This window comes from Tamandua tetradactyla, chromosome 2, assembly GCF_023851605.1.
Source record: "Tamandua tetradactyla isolate mTamTet1 chromosome 2, mTamTet1.pri, whole genome shotgun sequence".
Lineage (NCBI taxonomy): Eukaryota > Metazoa > Chordata > Mammalia > Pilosa > Myrmecophagidae > Tamandua > Tamandua tetradactyla.
Window position 1 is genome coordinate 43,970,744 of NC_135328.1, and position 18,266 is coordinate 43,989,009.

Below are 18,266 nucleotides of genomic sequence, written 5' to 3' on the forward strand. Positions count from 1 at the left end.
TATGAGTTCTTGACAAATGTCTGCAGAGTGGATAAAGAATTTGTTTTGGATGCTTTGTCCAAGGCAGATGAGTGGAGATGTTAAGATTACATATTCTACAGTCAGAATGGCTGAAGTTTACCTTCACCTCTCTCTGCCTCTTTCTAGAAGATTCAATTCCTTCATCAGTAAAATGGAGATAGCAATAACTACCTCACAGGGTTCTTTAAGGTTTCAACAATATAATATATATTCTGATTAGTTGATATTAATTTTCTGTTGATATATTTACTTTATACCTTTCTTTCCAATGAGACAACATTAGGGCAAGAAAACTTCTTAAAGTATCACCCTCCGTTTTGTTCCTTAGTTACACCAGCGACATGAACCCGGGAAATCACACCAGTGTCTCTGAATTCCTCCTCCTGGGCCTCTCTGAGCAGCAGGAACAGCAGCTGACCCTTCTTGTCATCTTCCTGGGTATATATCTGGTCACCGTGGCGGGGAACATTCTGATCATTCTTGCCATTGGCTTGGATCCATGCCTTCACACTCCCATGTACTTCTTCCTGGCCAACTTCGCCTTCACTGACGTGTGTTTATCAACAACCACAGTTCCTAAGATGCTGGTGAACATCCAGTCTCACAGTCACACCATCTCCTATGCTGGATGCCTGACCCAGCTCTACTTCTTCCTGTGGTTCGTTGGTCTAGATGTTTTCCTCCTGGCGGTGATGGCCTATGACAGGCTCGTGGCTATCTGCCACCCCCTTCGCTACACCTTAGTGATGAGCTCCAGAAGCTGCATCTTGCTGGTGGCCATGTCCTTAGTCCTTACTCATTCACACTCTCTAACCCACACCATTCTCCTGGCTCAGCTATCCTTCTGCACTGACAACATCATCCCCCACTTCTTCTGTGAACTTCTCCCCCTATTGAAACTGTCTTGTTCCAATTCTCACGCCAACCGATGTGTGCTGGTGTACTGGGGAGGAGCTTTAACTCTCTTGATCCCCCTGCTGATCATCATCTCTTACATCCGCATTGTGGCCACCATTGTGAGAGTTCCATCAACGAGTGGAAAGTGGAAGGCCTTCTCCACCTGTGGCTCCCACCTCTCTGCAGTTTGCTTGTTTTACGTCTCTGCTATTGGAGTGTATTTCTTTCCCTCCATGGTTGATTCAGGTGGTAGAGACAAGATTGCAGCAGTGCTGTATGCTGTGGTGACCCCCATGCTGAACCCATTCATCTATAGCCTGAGAAACAAAGACATGAAGTGTGCCTTTGGGAGACTCCTTAGCAGGAGGGCATTGCAATCTCCATGAGGCCAAAGATATCTCTTTAGGAATTCAGAGGAAAATAAATGGATGGAGGAGAAGGGAAGGAGGGTTGTTATAGTAAAATTCCAATTAATAACTATAAAAAGACTAATGGAATCAGAAAATCACCATATGTCAAACATTATAGTATTAATTATTCTAGGCAACAATCATCAATGGATGCTAAAATTTGCAGGCAAAATTAAGAAGAGAAACAAGATATTTATACAGTCTCATAGTTCTTCCCACAAGAAAATTATTAAAGGAAAATAGAAACTTTAAAATAGAGAAACCTGGCAGAGAACACTATAACAAAGAGGTCCAAGTACATTACCCATATGAAAACATACCAATTTACTTCCTGATATGATATGAGAAAATTACAATTTCAATTTTTTGATATGTCAAAAAGGTATATCTAAGTTCAATTATGAGAAAACATCAGATCATTCCAAACTGAGGCACATTCTATAAAATAATTGTCTAGTATTCTTCAAAAGAGTAAAGGTCATGAAAAACAGACCAAGGAACTCTACCAAATTAAAGGAAATTTTGATAATGAAATGCAATGTGTGATCCTAGATTGGAATCTGGACCTGACAAGGTCATTATTAGGGCAACAGACAAAATGTTACTGAGTTCAGTGAAATTTAATAGAATTTTATCAATATTAATTCCCTTATTTTGATCATTGTACCTTGGTTACCAGGGAAGCTGGTTATAGGATATAAGAGAATGCTTTTTACTCTTTTAGCAAGATCTTTTACATATGAAATTATTTCATAGCAAAATTTTGAATTATGAAAAATTTAAAACAGAAATTTAAAAAATAAATCTACAATAAGATATCTGGGAAACCATAAATATTTGGAAATTAAGCCACACACTTAAAAATACATATCTAAAAGAATAAATCATAAGAGAAATTAGACAATATTTCAATATGAAAGGTTTTTAAAAGATAGCTCACCAAAATTGGTGAGTTTGAGCTACTGCAATGTTTAAAGTGAAATTTATCACTTTTAATCTTTACATTAAAGGGCAGAAAAAAGTCACTAAATAAACGACTTAAGATTCTACTTCAGGAAGCTAGAAAAAGAAGGACAAGATATACACGAAGTAATATATAAGGAAGAAAATAATAAAGATAAAAGCAGAAACCAATGAAATACAATAGACACAAGGAATGGAGATAAACTGTAACAAAGTTGGTTCTATGAGAAGATCAAGAAATTTAATAAACCATTAACTAGGCTAATTAATAATTATAAGAGAAAGCACAAATGAATAATACCAAAAAGGAAGGGAGGATTATAATTATGAGTGAATATGATAAAGTTTATGTGAACAAACATGGATGAAATGGACAAATTCCCTGAAAAGTACACCTATTCAAAACTGACACGAATTGAAACAGAACATGTGAAAACCGTTATGTCAATTAAATAAATTAAATTAATAATTTACGCCATCCAACAATGCAATCTGTAGGCTCACAAGGCTTTTCTGGTGAATCCTACCAATCAAAGGGAGAAACAACACCAAGTTTATAAAAAATTATTCAGCAAAAGGAAGATGTAGAAACAGTACCCAACTTTTTTGTGAGACCAGCATTGCTTTAATACCAAAATTAGAATGAACATGATGAAATAAAATAATAGACCAATATCCATTATGAGCATAAATTCAAAACTCCTTCACAAGTTATTAAAAAGTTGAATCCAGCAATAAAAACAAAGGACAATTTATCACAGCATAAAACAGTATTTTATCCAAGGAATGAAAAATTAGCTTAAAATTTGGAAATCAATTACTCTAATTTACCATATCAAACAGAAGAAAAAGTAGATAAACCATATGAACATGCCAAATAGATTCAGAAAATGCATTTGACAAAATTCAGCATCCATTCAAGGTGGGAAAAAAAATTCTTAGACAGCTCGACAGGGAAGTGAACTTTCTCAATCAGATAAGGGATATCTATAATAAATATCCATTTAACATTGAACTCAGTGGTGACATGTAGAATTCTTTCTACCTAAGATTAAGGACAAGGCGAAGAAGATCACTTTCTACATCTACTAAACATAGAACTGGGGGTTTTAACCATTGAAAAAAGCAAAGAAAATAAATAAAATAAATAAAGATCATTAAAATTGAAGTAAAACTGTCTCTATTTGCAGATGGCACTATTGTTTATGCAAAAATTCTAAGAAACCTTCCCCAAAAGTAGTAGAATATATAAATGAATATAGCAAGGTCTCAGGAATTAAGAGTAATATACAAAAATCAATGCATTTAAAATATCCTCAGAAAAGAAAAAAAATAAAACATCTAGGAATGGATAAAAAGGCATATGTGCAAAACTTTTAAACTGAAAACTATGAAACACTGCTGAGATAAATGAAGAATTAAATAAATATGTAGATATGAAATGTTCAGAGATTAGGAGCTTAATATTGTTAAGATATCAATTTTCGGACTTCCGGAGAAGATGGCGGTTTAGTAAGACGCGCGGGTCTTAGTTCCTCCTCCAGAAAAGCAACTAAAGAAACAGAAACAATACGAAACAGCTCCCGGAGTCACGACAGAGACCAAAAAGACAGCGTACCCCATTCTGGAACGGCTGAACGGCCAGGGAGAATCCGCTGTGGTGAGATACCCGAGGGGCGCACGTTTTCCCGGCCGGGGCGGCTGGCGACTGGGGTCCCCTCCACGCACGTGGCTCCCCGGTCTGACTGGGAACATTGGATAGCGGGGCCCTCCCGTCACGCTTGGCGTCTTGGGCCAGCTGGGCAATTTGGACCGGCACTCCCCCAAGCCGCGGCCAGAGATCCCCGCCTCCATGCACGGTTTCCCGGGCCGACTGCCCGGCAGACAAACGACTGCCATGAGCGCCACCTACTGGGCAGGAAAAGGAAAACAGAGCCCAGAGATTCCACAGAAAAACCTTTCAACCAGCTGGGTCCCACACCCAGGGAGATCTGATCAAATGCCCAGACACCAGCAGAAAATAATGGATGATGCTCGGAAAATTGAAGATATGGCCCAGTCAAAGGAACAAACCAATAGTTCAAATGAGATACAGGAGCTGAGACAACTAATGCTGAATATACGAACAGAAATGGAAAAACTCTTCAAAAACCAAATCAATAAATTGAGGGAGGACATGAAGAAGACATGGGCTGAACAAAAAGAAGAAATAGAAAATCTGAAAAAACAAATCATAGAACTTGTTGGAGTGAAGGACAAAGAAGAAAAAATGGAAAAAACAATGGATACCTACAATGGTAGATCTAAAGAGACAGAAGCTACAATTAGTGAACTGGAGGATGGAACATCTGAATTCCAAAAAGAAACAGAAACTATAGGAAAAGAATGGAAAAACTTGAGCAGGGAATCAGGGAACTGAATGACAATATGAAGCGCACAAATATACGTGTTGTGGGTGTCCCAGAAGGAGAAGAGAAGGGAAAAGGAGGAGAAAAACTAATGGAAGAAATTATCACTGAAAATTTCCCAACTCTTATGAAAGACCTAAAATTACAGATCCAAGAAGTGCAGCGCACCCCAAAGAGAATACACCCAAATAGGCGTTCTCCAAGATACTTACTAGTTAGAATGTCAGAGGTCAAAGAGAAGAGAGGATCTTGAAAGCAGCAAGAGAAAAACAATCTGTCACATACAAGGGAAACCCAATAAGACTATGTGTAGATTTCTCAGCAGAAACCATGGAAGCTAGAAGACAGTGGGATGATATAAAAATACTAAAAGAGAAAAACTGCCAACCAAGACTCCTATATCCAGCAAAATTGTCCTTCAGAAATGAAGGAGAAATTAAAACATTTATAGACAAAAAGTCACTGAGAGAATTTGTGACCAAGAGACCAGCTCTGCAAGAAATACTAAAGGGAGCACTAGAGTCAGATACGAAAAGACAGAAGAGAGAGGTATGGAGTAAAGTGTAGAAAGAAGGAAAATCAGATATGATATATATAATACAAAAGCCAAAATGGTAGAGGAAAATATTATCCAAACAGTAATAACACTAAAAGTTAATGAACTGAATTTCCCAATCAAAAGACATAAAATGGCATAATGGATTACGACCCAGCAATACCACTGCTAGGTATCTACTCAAAGGACTTAAGGGCAAAGACACAGATGGACATTTGCACACCAATGTTTATAGCAGCATTATCTACAATTGCAAAGAGATGGAAACAGCCAAAATGTCCATCAACAGACGAGTGGCTAAACAAACTGTGGCGTATACCTACAATGGAATATTATGCAGCTTTAAGACAGACTAAACTTATGAAGCATGTAATAACATGGATGGACCTAGAGAACATTATGCTGAGTGAGTCTAGCCCAAAACTAAAGGACAAATACTGTATGGTCCCACTGATGTGAACCGACATTCGAGAATCAGCTTGGAATATATCATTGGTAACAGAGACCAGCAGGAGTTAGAAACAGGGTAAGATAATGGGTAATTGGAGCTGAAGGGATACAGACTGTGCAACAGGACTAGATACAAAAACTCAAAAATGGACAGCACAATAATACCTAAGTGTAATGTAACTAGGTTGGAACACTGAATGAAGCTGCACCTAAAATATGGTTTTTTGTTTGTTTGTTTGTGTGTTTGTATCTTTTGTTTTTGTTTTTTTTTCTTTTTCCTTTTATATATATATATATTTTATTAGTATTATTATTTTAATTCTCTTCTCTATATTAACATTCTATATCTTTTTCTGCTGTTTTGCTAGTTCTTTTCCTAAATCAATGCAAATGTACTAAGAAATGATGATCATACATCTATGTGATGATATTAAGAATTACTGAGTGCATGTGTAGAATGGAATGATTTCTAAATGTTGTGTTAATTTCTTTTCTTTTTTTTGATTAATAAAAAAAATTAAAAAAAAAAAAAGATATCAATTTTCTCCCCAAATCTATCTATAGATTTAATGCAGTCCCAAATCATAATACCAGCAAGTATTTGCTGAGTTCTAGGGTATCACATGAGGGTCTGAGAAGTTAGAATGAAGACTCCTAAAGGTCATATTAAAATTTCCATGAATGTGGGAAGAGTCTGCCTCAAACAACAACAGATCTCTTAAAGAAAATAGAAGCAGTGGGGTTATCCAGTTAATAAAAGACTATATATTTCATTATTCCATTTAAATGAAATGTCCAGAATAGGCAAATGTATAGGAGCAGAAAGTAGATTAATTGTTGCCTACTGCCAGGTGGATGGGGGGTTGGGGTTCAGAGGTAAAAAGTACAAGATTTCTTTTTGCTGATGAAAATATTCTAAAATTGGTTGAGGTAATTGTTGCACAACTCTGTAAATATACTAAAAATCAATGAATTGTATAATTTAATAGTATACTATATGATAGGTGAATTATATGTCAATGAATCAATTACTGGAAAATAAAGCTGGAGGTGGGAAAATTGTTTGATGTGGGAGCACTCTCATGTTACTGTGGAGATAGAATCACCTGGAAAATATTCGAATACACTGCTAGAATTACTGATTGGAGCTTGGAAATGATGGTGGCCCACAGTAAATGAAATGCACATGCTGGATCATGCTAGCACTATATTGAGGAAGTGTCAGGAATCTCAGAGATGTGGACACATCAGACTAGATTTCTTATATAAAGCCAGAGAAACCACCAGCTATTTATGTTTCCCAGCAAGGACCAGAAGACATTTTCTTCACTAAAGCCATAAAGAATACACTGGAGAGGAGGGTACCAGGATTAACAGAAAGTTCACTGGAAGTTCTCTTCTCTAAGCCATGGTTGACGGAATACACTAACGTGGAGATTGGATCCCTAGTGTCATTGGGGATAAAATTATTCTGGAATAGTAGAGGCCTAGGTGGCAGCACTTGATCATCAAAAGCAATGTGACTGAAAATACCAAAATGTGCAGCAAGGCCAGTATGGTGGCCAGGGGCTCTTGATACAGAGATTGCCGGAACTGGAGAATATACCTTGGTGTTTCTAGAGCTGAGCCAGATAGGGAGCTAATGAGGATTTTGTTTAACTTATATAAGCAAAATCTCGAAAAAAATTGTGCATGGAAGATTGGTGGTAGATGTTGTAATAAAATATGATCCTTCACCCAGTTTCAAAACCTCAATCAGGGTGGAAGGGTGGAGTAACAAGCCGTCATACAATGGAAATGCTGTATTTTGGATGAGGCCTAAGCAGGTCCAGACAGCACAAGCAATAGGAATAGTTAGTCCTCAACATTGGTTTCACAGTTTCCTTTCACCCAACTCACATCAGTGGCATAATTAGATGTAAATCTTTCAACCTGTATCAGCCTGTTGATTCAGCCTGTATCAACCCATTGACAGGCTGTGATGAGCGGAGAATGGATGGACTTCTGCCGTACAAGCTCACCCAGGAGTGAATCAAAAGAACAATGATGAGGAGAAATCCTCTGAGTGGGCAGAGCATGAAGCTGTCCATTTAGTTATTTTTTTAATGAGAGTAGAAGTGGTCAAAGATAAGAATATAAATTGACTTTAGGGAATGTGTTAATGCCTCACTCTCATAATATTGTTTCTATAATTCAAAATAACATATAAAAGTGAAATAAACAGTATCCAGAGGTGGCGCAATACATGGTCTGTAGCATGCCTGCAAAGACATTCTATGAGGAAGTGGTGAATAAAAATTTGAGCTAAATTTGAAGGGTTAAATGGGAAATAAGTGTTCGGAGACTTCTATGTGCTGTCATTATGCTCTGTTCCCCTCCCATTTTTCTCTTAATAAGGTAATTCCAACTAGTTATTTCCATGCCTTATTTCAGCTGCCCTTTTGCCAGTGGTAAGGAAACCTCATAACTGTATTCTCAAAGCTTGTTGCCCTAGAATAGCCTGTTTTGTTTTGTTTTTATTAAAGATACTAGAGCATCATCCATGAACAGATCTGGAGCTCCAGACAATACTAATCTGTGACCACAATTTGAAAAGAAAAAAAAAAAAAAAAACAATGACACCAAGGGAAAGAGAGAGAGAGACCCAAAAAGTACAGAATTGAGTAAAAGAATTAAACGATACTGAGAAAGGCAAGAGCCACCTTCAGAGAGATGACCACTAAGAAACATTTCTGAGGTTGGACCAAAAGACCTACATGGCCTCTATTGCAAATAGACTGTCCCTGTGGAAACTTCACTGCTCCTTTTTCTTCCCCAGTCCAAATGAACTCACACTATAAGGCTCAATAAAGTGTCACCTCATGCAGGAACTTGACCCCCATGTTACCTGACCGCCTCCAGGCAGAATTATTTTTCTTCCTTCTGTATTCAAATTCTTATTATGACAACTATCGCAATCTGACTTTACTAACATTAAATTGAATGTGTGTCTGTCTCCACCATCCAGAAACAGGAACATCATCTTACTCATTTTTACATTTTACCTATGCTGCATAGCACAGTGCCGGGCACATGACAAACATCAGTATATAGATATTTATTGAATTTAACGTTAGCATTGAGAAGTAGGATACTAAAGCATGTGAAATATGAATTATGGAGTCAGAAAAAAATTTTCAATCCTACATCTCCCACTTAATTAGAGATAGTCTCCCCATGTGAAAAATGCGGCAATCATAGCACCTAGGCCAAGATGCTTATAATTGTGAAAATAAATGGCTTAATGCATTTAGAGGATTAAGCACCTGGAATAAAAAGGAATATTAAGATTTATGTAAAAATCATCATAATAGAACCTGTGTTACAATTAATTGCCTAAGTATGCAGCTAACTACTACAAACAAAGGTGAGTTCCAATAGGACAGGGAATAAATATCACCTGTGCATTGAAGAGTATCTGGCAAATGGGAGAGTTAATAAATACTGGTTGCATTGTATTTCTCTAAAACTTTTCACACTTGGATTCGAATAATAGAAACAAATGAAGTTTGGTATTGGTTTTGTCCCATTAGGCTGAGATGACCCTCTCAACACCAGAGAAATAGTTGCATTTATAAGACAACACGATTCCTTTATGATATACACCCATCATATACATTGTTGGATTTTGGAGTTCTGGGATTGCTTTAAGATGTTTTTTTCTCTGACAGCTAAGCAAATGATGGTAAAGGGGATGACGATATTGCTTCATAAACATATGTACCCTCAAGAGTGTGCGCTCCAAATATGGATATAGAATTAAAGTCCCTGAGAAGAGAGCCTGTTAATTCAAAAAAGCCTTCTCAGAGCAGTCTTCCTATCATTGTTCTGGGGACTGTGAATGAAGGGGTTCACCAGGGGGATCCCCACTGTGTAAAGCACAACTGCAATCCTGTCCTTGGCCCTGAATGTGAAGAAGGGGAGTACAAATAGACCCCAATTGCCATGCCCTAAAACAGGAAGACTTACCATATGACCCAAAAGTGCCACTTCTAGGTCTGTACCCCAAAGAATTGAGAACAGGGACTCAAACAGATATTTGCACACCAGGTATTCACAGTAGCCAAAAGTTGAAAGCAGCCCAGTTTCCATTGATAGATGAAGGGATAAACAAAACATGGTGTATATATACCATGAATATCATTCAGCTATTGAAAGAAATGAAATTCTGACACTTAATACACTGTAGATGAATCTTGAAATCATTATGTTGAGTGAAATGAGTCAGAAATGAAATGACAGATATTTTATGACTCCACTTATATGAAATATGTAGAATAAACAAATTCATAAGGACAAAAAATACATTACAGGCTAACAGGGGCCATGGGGAGGAGGTGGTAAGGAGTAATTGCTTAATGGATGTAGATGAATGAAAAAGTTTGGGGAATGGATGGTGGTGATAGTAGCACAACGTTGTCAATTTAATTAATACCACTAAACTGCACACTTAAAAGGGGCTAAAATGGGAAATGTTGTATTATATACATATGCTACTACAGTAATTTTTTAAGTTAGTGATTAAATGATTCTGCCTCACTATCTTCTGGAGGGGTAATTCTGAGGAATTGTCCATGTGGCTTCTCTAAGGATTTCCAGCAGGATTGAGCCTGCTGGTCCCATTCATTAATGCACCCTGCTTTTCTTCTTTTTTCTTTTCTCCCTTCCCTTGTCTCACTTTCCCTCTTTTTCTTTTGTGCTTTTAGGGATCTTGTTCTAAATATCCTATTTCTAAAGCCATGAATCAGGGTCTGATTCCAGTAGAATATACACAAACACAAATGCCCTTGTACTAAACTTACTCTTTTTGCTTAAAAGTGTATCGAACGGATTTTTAAAGTAGTCACTTTGACTAACTTAAGGACAAAGCCAGTCAATAGGAAACTCAGATCTTGGTCCTACTGAGAAAGTAAACGGTCAGCATAAGGAAAGGATGTCAGTATGTTCCAGGGTCCAGGCATAAGGCTAGGCTTTAGAAATCTAGCTATCTATGCATCACACACAAGGTCAGGCCAGGTGAGAAGCAAAAGAGTCATATTTTGAGCACCAATATTTTCATATGTTATCCTATCATTGTAAGCAACTTTTATCTGTTCACAATATTTTGGAGCAGGCACTCATCTGCATTCTTATTCTATGTGGGTTCAGGTAGGGCTAACCTCGCTTCTCAGCATCAGGAGTAGAATATGTGACACAGACCAGATGAATGAGATTACTTGGTCCTCTTAGCCACAGTTTTGATTTAGAGATGTACCTGTGACTCCCCCAAGCCAGAGATATCTAAGTGTCTCTGCAACCATAAGAAGGGGCGATTTCTTTTTACTGCTATTTTAACTTTGAGGACACAGTGGCGCTGGTGGCCTGCTTGGCTTCCACAGCATGAGACCAACAGGGAGACCACGGTTCAGATGATATTGCTTCAGATTTTTTTATCTACCTGTGTGGTACTGTTGGACTTCCCAGTTATCTGAACTACTAAATGCCTCATCTCCTTTTTTTTGTCTATGTTTTAAGCTATCTTGAATTGGGTTCTGTTCCTTGTGACAAAAAATGTTAATTAATATAACTGTTTAAACTTCACAAAACAGTCATTGCTATTTCCAATTTACATATGAAAAATTTGATGATATAAAAGGTGAAGTTTCTTGTCCAAATCTCAGAACCAGCAACACGGACCTGAATGTAAGGCGTAGGCATTGTCCACTAAACTTTGCTGTCGCCTTGTTGGGTCATTAAGGGTGAGACCACTATTGTCTTGATTCCTCTTCTCTCAGGTCATAGTGATCCTCGAGAAGGATGTCAAAGCAGTCAACTAGGAAGGTCCTAACCCTGGCAAATAATCTGTTATATAGTTACCAGTCATTGCCCTTTTACAGAGAGCAGGCATCTGATGAGTGGGGATTACTGGGATGGGATGGTTTGACTGTCAGAGCTAAGAAAGTTTCAGAATTTGGGATGCTCCTGGAAAATCATGAGAACTGAAGGTGTCATAGTATAAGGAGAGGGATCCTTGACAAGGACTAGCTCAACCCAGCCATAGTCTGGCCCCCAAGCCCTGTCCCAGACACACCCATATCCCCAACACAGTCTGACTGCAATCCATCGTCTTCACTACAGACTAATGTCATCTTTAAAACAATCAGGCCAGCTTCAATAACAGCCATGGCTCACTATTAACTCAAGATCTCAAACGAAGTTGGAAACACAACCTGAATGACTTTATCCTGTCTTAGGGCTCATTACTAACCTAAATACACATATTACTAACCTAAATACACTTTATTCATACATTTCATTATAGTACTGACTAGGAAGAACATTGATTGAGGACTGAAAGTAAGCTGGACTTGTACTAAGTGCTTCACAGGCATTGTCTCATATAATCCTTATATCTGCCCAGAGAAAGAACTGGCCCAGAGAGGTTATGACGCTTTCCGAAGATCTGATTCTGCAAAGTGGTAGAGTTGTTGTTCAAATGTGGGGTGGAAAATTTTATGAAGTGGAGGAAAGAAAGATATGAAGGTTAGTCCACAGAATTAATTCAGTAAATTCAGAGGACTATGTGGAGCTCAATAAACTTGTGGGAAAATGTACCAAACCGGAAGAAAGACATAGCAGAATAAATGTATTATTTGTCATCACAGGAATGGAGTGAGTCAAGTGCTCAATTAGGGTTTGTCCAAATGGAGGATAAGATCCCAATAAAACTGAAATACACAAGAATTCATCTCAGCTGCCCTGGCAAAAAGATGCCTATAACTCTTATAAAAATTACATTGAAATTAGATAAAAGCGTATAAAACTGAAGTGGGTATTAATCAAGGGTAGGACCACAGGAACTCTGGGTAGGAATTGGAAGGAGTTTGATGAGAAGATGAAGAATTACAGCAGATAAAAAAAATTAGAGCTGGATATGAAAGAGTTAAACAGAGGTAAGTATTCAGAAAATTCTTGGTGCTATCTGCCTGCTGTAGTCCTAACTAATTTTGGTGCCATGAGTTTAAATAGTAAACTAGGTACTCCAGTGTTTACATTGTTTCATCTGTACACTTGTTGCAGTAAGGAAACCCTAAGCAGTGTTTCTCAGCTTTGAATGCTCTCTGGAATTACCTACAGAATATTTTTTTATATAAAGATAGTAGGGTTTCATCTTTAGGGAGATGTGGAGTGGGACTTGAGACATCAATGTTTTAAAAAAGATCCAGGTGATAATAATCTTCAGCCATAATTGAAAAATATTGACATGTAGCAGAAGAGATAGAGATAATAATAGACAGAATTAAGCATGAAAATTCATGGAAAATGGATCAGAGGATGCTGTGCAAGACACATTTTCCATGAGGGAACCACCAAGAAATCACTTCCAAAGTTGGGCTGCAAAGTGTTTCTCTATGAAATCTTACTGTTCTACTTTCTTCAGCAGTTAAAATGCTCACACTGTGATATCCAATAAAATGTCACCTCATGGGTAAAACTAACTGACTCCTTACAAGTAGAATTAATTTTCTGCTCTCTGTGCCCCAGCATTTATTATCCTAACTATGACAGTCCTTTTTGAGTATGTCTAAACTGATCATGGTTGTCTCCCACATTTTAAGACAGAAACGATCTTATGCATTTTTACTTTTATCAATAATATATAGCACAGTACCTGGCACATGATGGCCTTCTACCTGTACATATTTCTTGAATATGAATTTGTCTTTTGGTATAAGCATTAGCATAGAAAAGGAATATACTGTAGCAAGTTCTTACTAGCCAGAGTTTCTCCAACTCTAAAACGTAATAACCATAGTCGCTTACTCAACAGGGTTGACATTGGAGGACCAAAAGAGAGAATGCATGTAAAGCACTAAGCACATAAAATGAAATAATTATTAACCTTTATGGCAAAGCCATTTTGAACAGATCTATTTTACAGTTACTTGAATATGTGTATCAGTACCTATTGCATACTGAAGTGAGTTCTTTAAGGACAGAAAACTCTATCTCAATATCTCCCACACCTAACACAGTGTTTGTGAAATAGTGAAAATAAATAGATGATGGTTGAATAACATCTTCTAAAAATATCCATATTATCATTAGAATACTTGCAACTACATTAAATATTGATTGATCTTGCCCCAGTAAGATTGAGATCTCACTCAACAGAGAAATACATGCAAAATGAATATACCATACAACACCGCCATTAAATTATTACAAAAGAACACAGATCACACCCACACTCGAGTTTGAGACATATGATATAATTCTACCCTAAGAGCTAAGTATATTGGGTGTTGGGGGGGGTAACAGGACATTGCTTCCTGAACATGTGGGTGGTCCAGTTTGTAAACTCCAAACACGGACATAAGGTTAGAGACCATGAGGGGAAACTGTGTTCAAGCCAAGAAATCTATTCAGTGCTGTTTTCATATCCTTGTTCCTGAAGCTGTAGATGAAGGGATTCAACATGGGGGTCACCACGGTATAAAACACAGCTGCAATTCTATCTTTTCCCCCAGATTGTGACGAAGGGGGGCACAAGTAGACGCCAATTGCTGTACCATAGAACAGGAAGACAACTGTGAGATGGGACCCACAGGTGGAGAAGGCTTTTTGCATGCCTGAGGAAGATGGGATTCTGAGTATGGTGGAGATAATGCAGGCATATGACAGGATGATCAGTGAGAGGGGAGCAGTAAGAATCATGGAGCCTACTGTGAGCAGAGCTGCCTGATTGGTCTGAGTATCTGAGCAAGATAGCTGCAGCAGAGGGAGCACATCACAGAAGAAGTGATGAAGGGTGTTGCCTGCACAGAAGGAAAGCCTAGCCGTGAGCAGGGTGTGTAAGAGGGCAGCAAGGTTGGTGAGAAGCCAGCATGCTGCGAGAAAGAGCCCACACACAAGGGGACTCATGAGTGTGGCATAGTGAAGAGGCCTGCAGATGGCTATGTAGCGGTCATAAGCCATCACCCCCAAGAGAAAGTCATCCAGAGCCCCAAATGTCATGAAAAAATGCATCTGGGCCAAACACCCGCCATATGCTATGGTCTGACTATGGGTATGGATGTTCACCAGCATCTTAGGGACCGTGGTGGAAGAAAAGCAGGCATCAGCAAAAGAGAGGTTGGCCAAGAAGAAGTACATGGGGTTGTGGAGGTGAGGGTCCAATCCAATGGCCAGGATGATGAACAGATTCCCCATGATGGTGACCAGGTACATGCTCAGGAAGAGGCCAAATATGAGAGTCTGCTGCTCTGGCCTCTCAGAAAGACCTAAGAGGAGGAATTCAGAGATACGGGAATGGTTGCTTCTGTCCATGCCACTCTTTCTGGAAAGAGATAAAAGAGACATGACAAAAACTGTAGAAAGGGTGGTACTTATGGCCCTTTCTACCAGAGACAACCCTCACCCTATTCATTTGTGTCTGTAGTTTCAGATTCCTCACACCTCCATCTGTCCATTTGTTTCTTACTCCTCAATTCACCAGGGAAGGGAAAGCAACCAGTCACAAGATTAAAATACAAAAGCAGAGTGTTGGGTACTGGCTGGAGATGGGTTCCAGGTTCCTTCAATTTTTGCTGCATACCCACTAAGACTCACATTCCCTAACCCCCAGGTCCTCAACTCACCTAATGCATGGGCAATAGGAGCTTCCTTCTATGGCTAAGCAGTATACACTGCAGCATATAATTGAATCCTCACAAATCTTATTATAAGCATTTCACAGATGAGGTTTCAAGGCTCAGTGAGATGAAGTCACTTGCGGAGGGTCACAAAGAAGGTAATAAGTAATAATGGGAAAGCTGAAGGCAGATCCCATGCTCTTAACTATCTTTCATAACAGAGCTCTGTGAGATAATCCTTTCCCTTTTCAGGGGGCAGACACAAGTGCCTCACTCTACAAGGAAGTAGTTCCCACTGGTCATCTCAGGATGGCGTAAGAGACAGGATGAAAGAATGCTGAACTGCTCTCTTGGGTCTCAGATGGAAAACATAATGTTTCCCCTTTTCATGGCACTTACCTTATTTATCTGGCCCAAATAGTATTCACCTCCAAGGAACCAGCCCTGTAACTATAGTTCTCCTCTCTGGGAACTTTATTCTGCAGACCAGGCTCAGTGCCTGAGATCATCCACGGCTTTTGCATATAACAAGATAGAAGGGTGAGAAGACACAGTGGTGCAGGTTGCATTGAGCCAACTAGAAAGCAGCAAATCATATTTCAGTGATGCATGTTAGATGTTCTTTGTGGAAATTGTGGCTGCAGTACTTCTAGGTTCTGGGCCTCTAGAGCATGTTTCCCTGGCTGCACCTCAGAGACAGACATGAGATCATTCTGCTAGTTTCATACTTTGGCTCCCAAGGTGCAGGAATTAACAAAGGACATGGGAGGATTGAGTGTGGAGTGATTTTGCACTTTACAATTTTTGTCTCCAAGGATACGTATGTATCTCCATCATTCATGGTATAAATTGCTCTGGAGTATTTCCTGGGATAGCTGGAACCTCTGGTAGAAGGAAATCATAGCAGGATATGGAGTAAAACAAGCTTTTATTCCAAATCTCTCTCTATAGTATTTCCTGGCCCTACCTCTTTTAACTGTGTCATTAAATTTCTCTAAGTCTTTGAGTTTTGAGTACCTGCTGAGATTGTGATTAGCTTAGACTGCTGGTTCCCATCTGCCAAAATAATCCTTGAGAAACAGAGAAACAAGAAATCACAAAAACTTAAAAATAAAAAAAATTTCAATATAAAAAATTGCGAAGTTCACAGGGAGAAGAAAATACTTACGAGTTGGAATGTGTTGTGGGGCAGAAGGATGAGTTTAGTCATGGTGTAAGGAAGAGATTCACCTGGTGTCTAAGAGAACGTGTTAGTGGAAAAGTGAATTCAGATCTGCTCTTGTATCTCCCCTCCTTTTGTTTAGGCAATCACAGCCTTTTCCGTACTGCAGAAATGAATGACAGAGCCTCAGACTTCTTTCTACAGAACCTCTTCTGGAGGGTGAAGTTAGAAAAATGTAGACAAGAGTGACTATTCTAAGGCACTCATTCTTTCAACATTTCCAAACCAAATTCCCAGGAGACTATTTAAGGAAATTTCTTCTTCCAGATCACTGCTATTTCATCCTAGTAGTTTGCATGTAGACGCAACAGAAAAAGTTAGTTGATAGAATAATAAAAAGCAGTAAAAAATAACTATACCTCCTGATAAACGAAGTTCTCCCACTTAGGGCTCATTCCCCTCCTCTCCTTCAACTTCAGGACTGACATAGACTAATGTTTGCCTTTAGGCCCTCCTTAGATTAATAGCCAAAAGTAAAAACTAATATTTCCTGAGAAATGCCCTTACAAGACAATGATGAAACAATTATTTCCAAAGCAAAACAGCAAAGGGCACAGCATAGAGTATTCAAAGAGAGGACAAAGTTTTTAAATGCTGCATAATATACTGAAAGAAATTAGGGAAGGTATTATCAAAAGGAAACAAGAACAGGTATTTTTAAAAAACCCAAAAAAACATTAATGTTATGGTAGAAAAAAATACATTATTTTCCAATTTGGATTCCTTTTATTTCTTTTTCTTGCCTTATTGTCCTGGCAGGAACTTCCAGTATAATGCTGAATGACAGTAGCAAAATCAGGTGTCCTTGTCTTGTAGTTTCCAGTATATAGGTATTGAACATATTTTGGTAAATTTATTACCAGATATTTGAATTTTTAATGATTTTTACATTAATATCATTAAGATACTATTATAAATGTATTTATAATTACTCTTTCCAATTGTCGATTACTAGTATATAAAATGCAACTGATTTTTGTATATTGGCCTGCTATCCTGAGATCTTGCTGAAAAATTTATGTATCCTTAAAACTTTTCTATAAATATTATAGAATGGATAGAACTAGAAGTGTCAAAAAACCATATGAAAAGAAGGTAATGTGGGCAAGGTGGTGGTGTGTGGCAAGTTGAACTATATACTCCATGAAAAACATGCTCTTTATCTTAATCCCATTCTTGTGGGTGTGAACCCATTGCAAATGGGACCTTTCGAAGACATTATTGTTAATTAAGATGTGACCCACCTGAATCAAGATGGGTCTTAATCCAATTATTGAAGAACTTATAAGAGAGAAATCCCTGAGTAGCCTGAAGTTGGAAGTCAACAGCACCCAGAAGAGAAAGGAGAAGACAGTGCCATGTGGCAGGAAAGCCATGGTACCCAAGGACTGCCAGCCAGCCAGAACACTACCAATCCCAATAGGAAATGAGGTTTCTAGCTTCTGAAACCATGAAGCAATAAATTCCTGTTGTTAAGCCAACCTATTGTATGATATTTATCATAGCAGATAGCAAACTAAGACACAGTTTAAGATATGCTAATAAACATTTCCCCCGTAGAAACAGTAAAAAAATGGGGAGAATCAATTTTCTCAAAATTCTAGAAGTGAATCAAGAATAGAGAACAACTCAGTGCCTGCTGAGTCACAAAAAGAAATCTTAAACACAGGAGGTCACAGGCCAAAT

The 18,266-nt window shown here is 38.3% G+C and overlaps 2 protein-coding genes across 2 annotated transcripts; one reads left to right on the plus strand and one right to left on the minus strand.

Annotated features, from left to right (window-relative positions):
* The first annotated feature begins 362 nt into the window (after positions 1–362).
* LOC143659899 (olfactory receptor 1f45-like) lies at positions 363–5,366 on the plus strand. Its single transcript, XM_077133277.1, has 2 exons — positions 363–1,255; positions 5,185–5,366. The coding sequence occupies exons 1-2, from the start codon at positions 363–365 to the stop codon at positions 5,264–5,266; spliced, it is 975 nt and encodes a 324-aa protein (XP_076989392.1). The 3' UTR covers positions 5,267–5,366.
* Positions 5,367–14,057: 8,691 nt separating this feature from the next.
* On the minus strand, positions 14,058–15,446 carry LOC143659904 (olfactory receptor 1N2-like). Its single transcript, XM_077133290.1, has 2 exons — positions 15,365–15,446; positions 14,058–15,063 (listed from the first exon to the last, which is right to left on the minus strand). The coding sequence occupies exon 2, from the start codon at positions 15,051–15,053 to the stop codon at positions 14,106–14,108; it is 948 nt and encodes a 315-aa protein (XP_076989405.1). The 5' UTR covers positions 15,054–15,063; positions 15,365–15,446; the 3' UTR covers positions 14,058–14,105.
* Positions 15,447–18,266: the final 2,820 nt, after the last annotated feature.

Bases quoted from the DNA above. Each gene is read 5' to 3' on its own strand.
- LOC143659904 (XM_077133290.1), bottom strand. From the start codon at position 15,053: ATGGACAGAAGCAACCATTCCCGTATCTCTGAATTCCTCCTCTTAGGT.
- LOC143659899 (XM_077133277.1), top strand. From the start codon at position 363: ATGAACCCGGGAAATCACACCAGTGTCTCTGAATTCCTCCTCCTGGGC. The intron at 1,256-5,184 runs GTGTGCCTTTGG...TGTGACCAAGAG, and splicing joins CTGAGAAACAAAGACATGAA to ACCAGCTCTGCAAGAAATAC.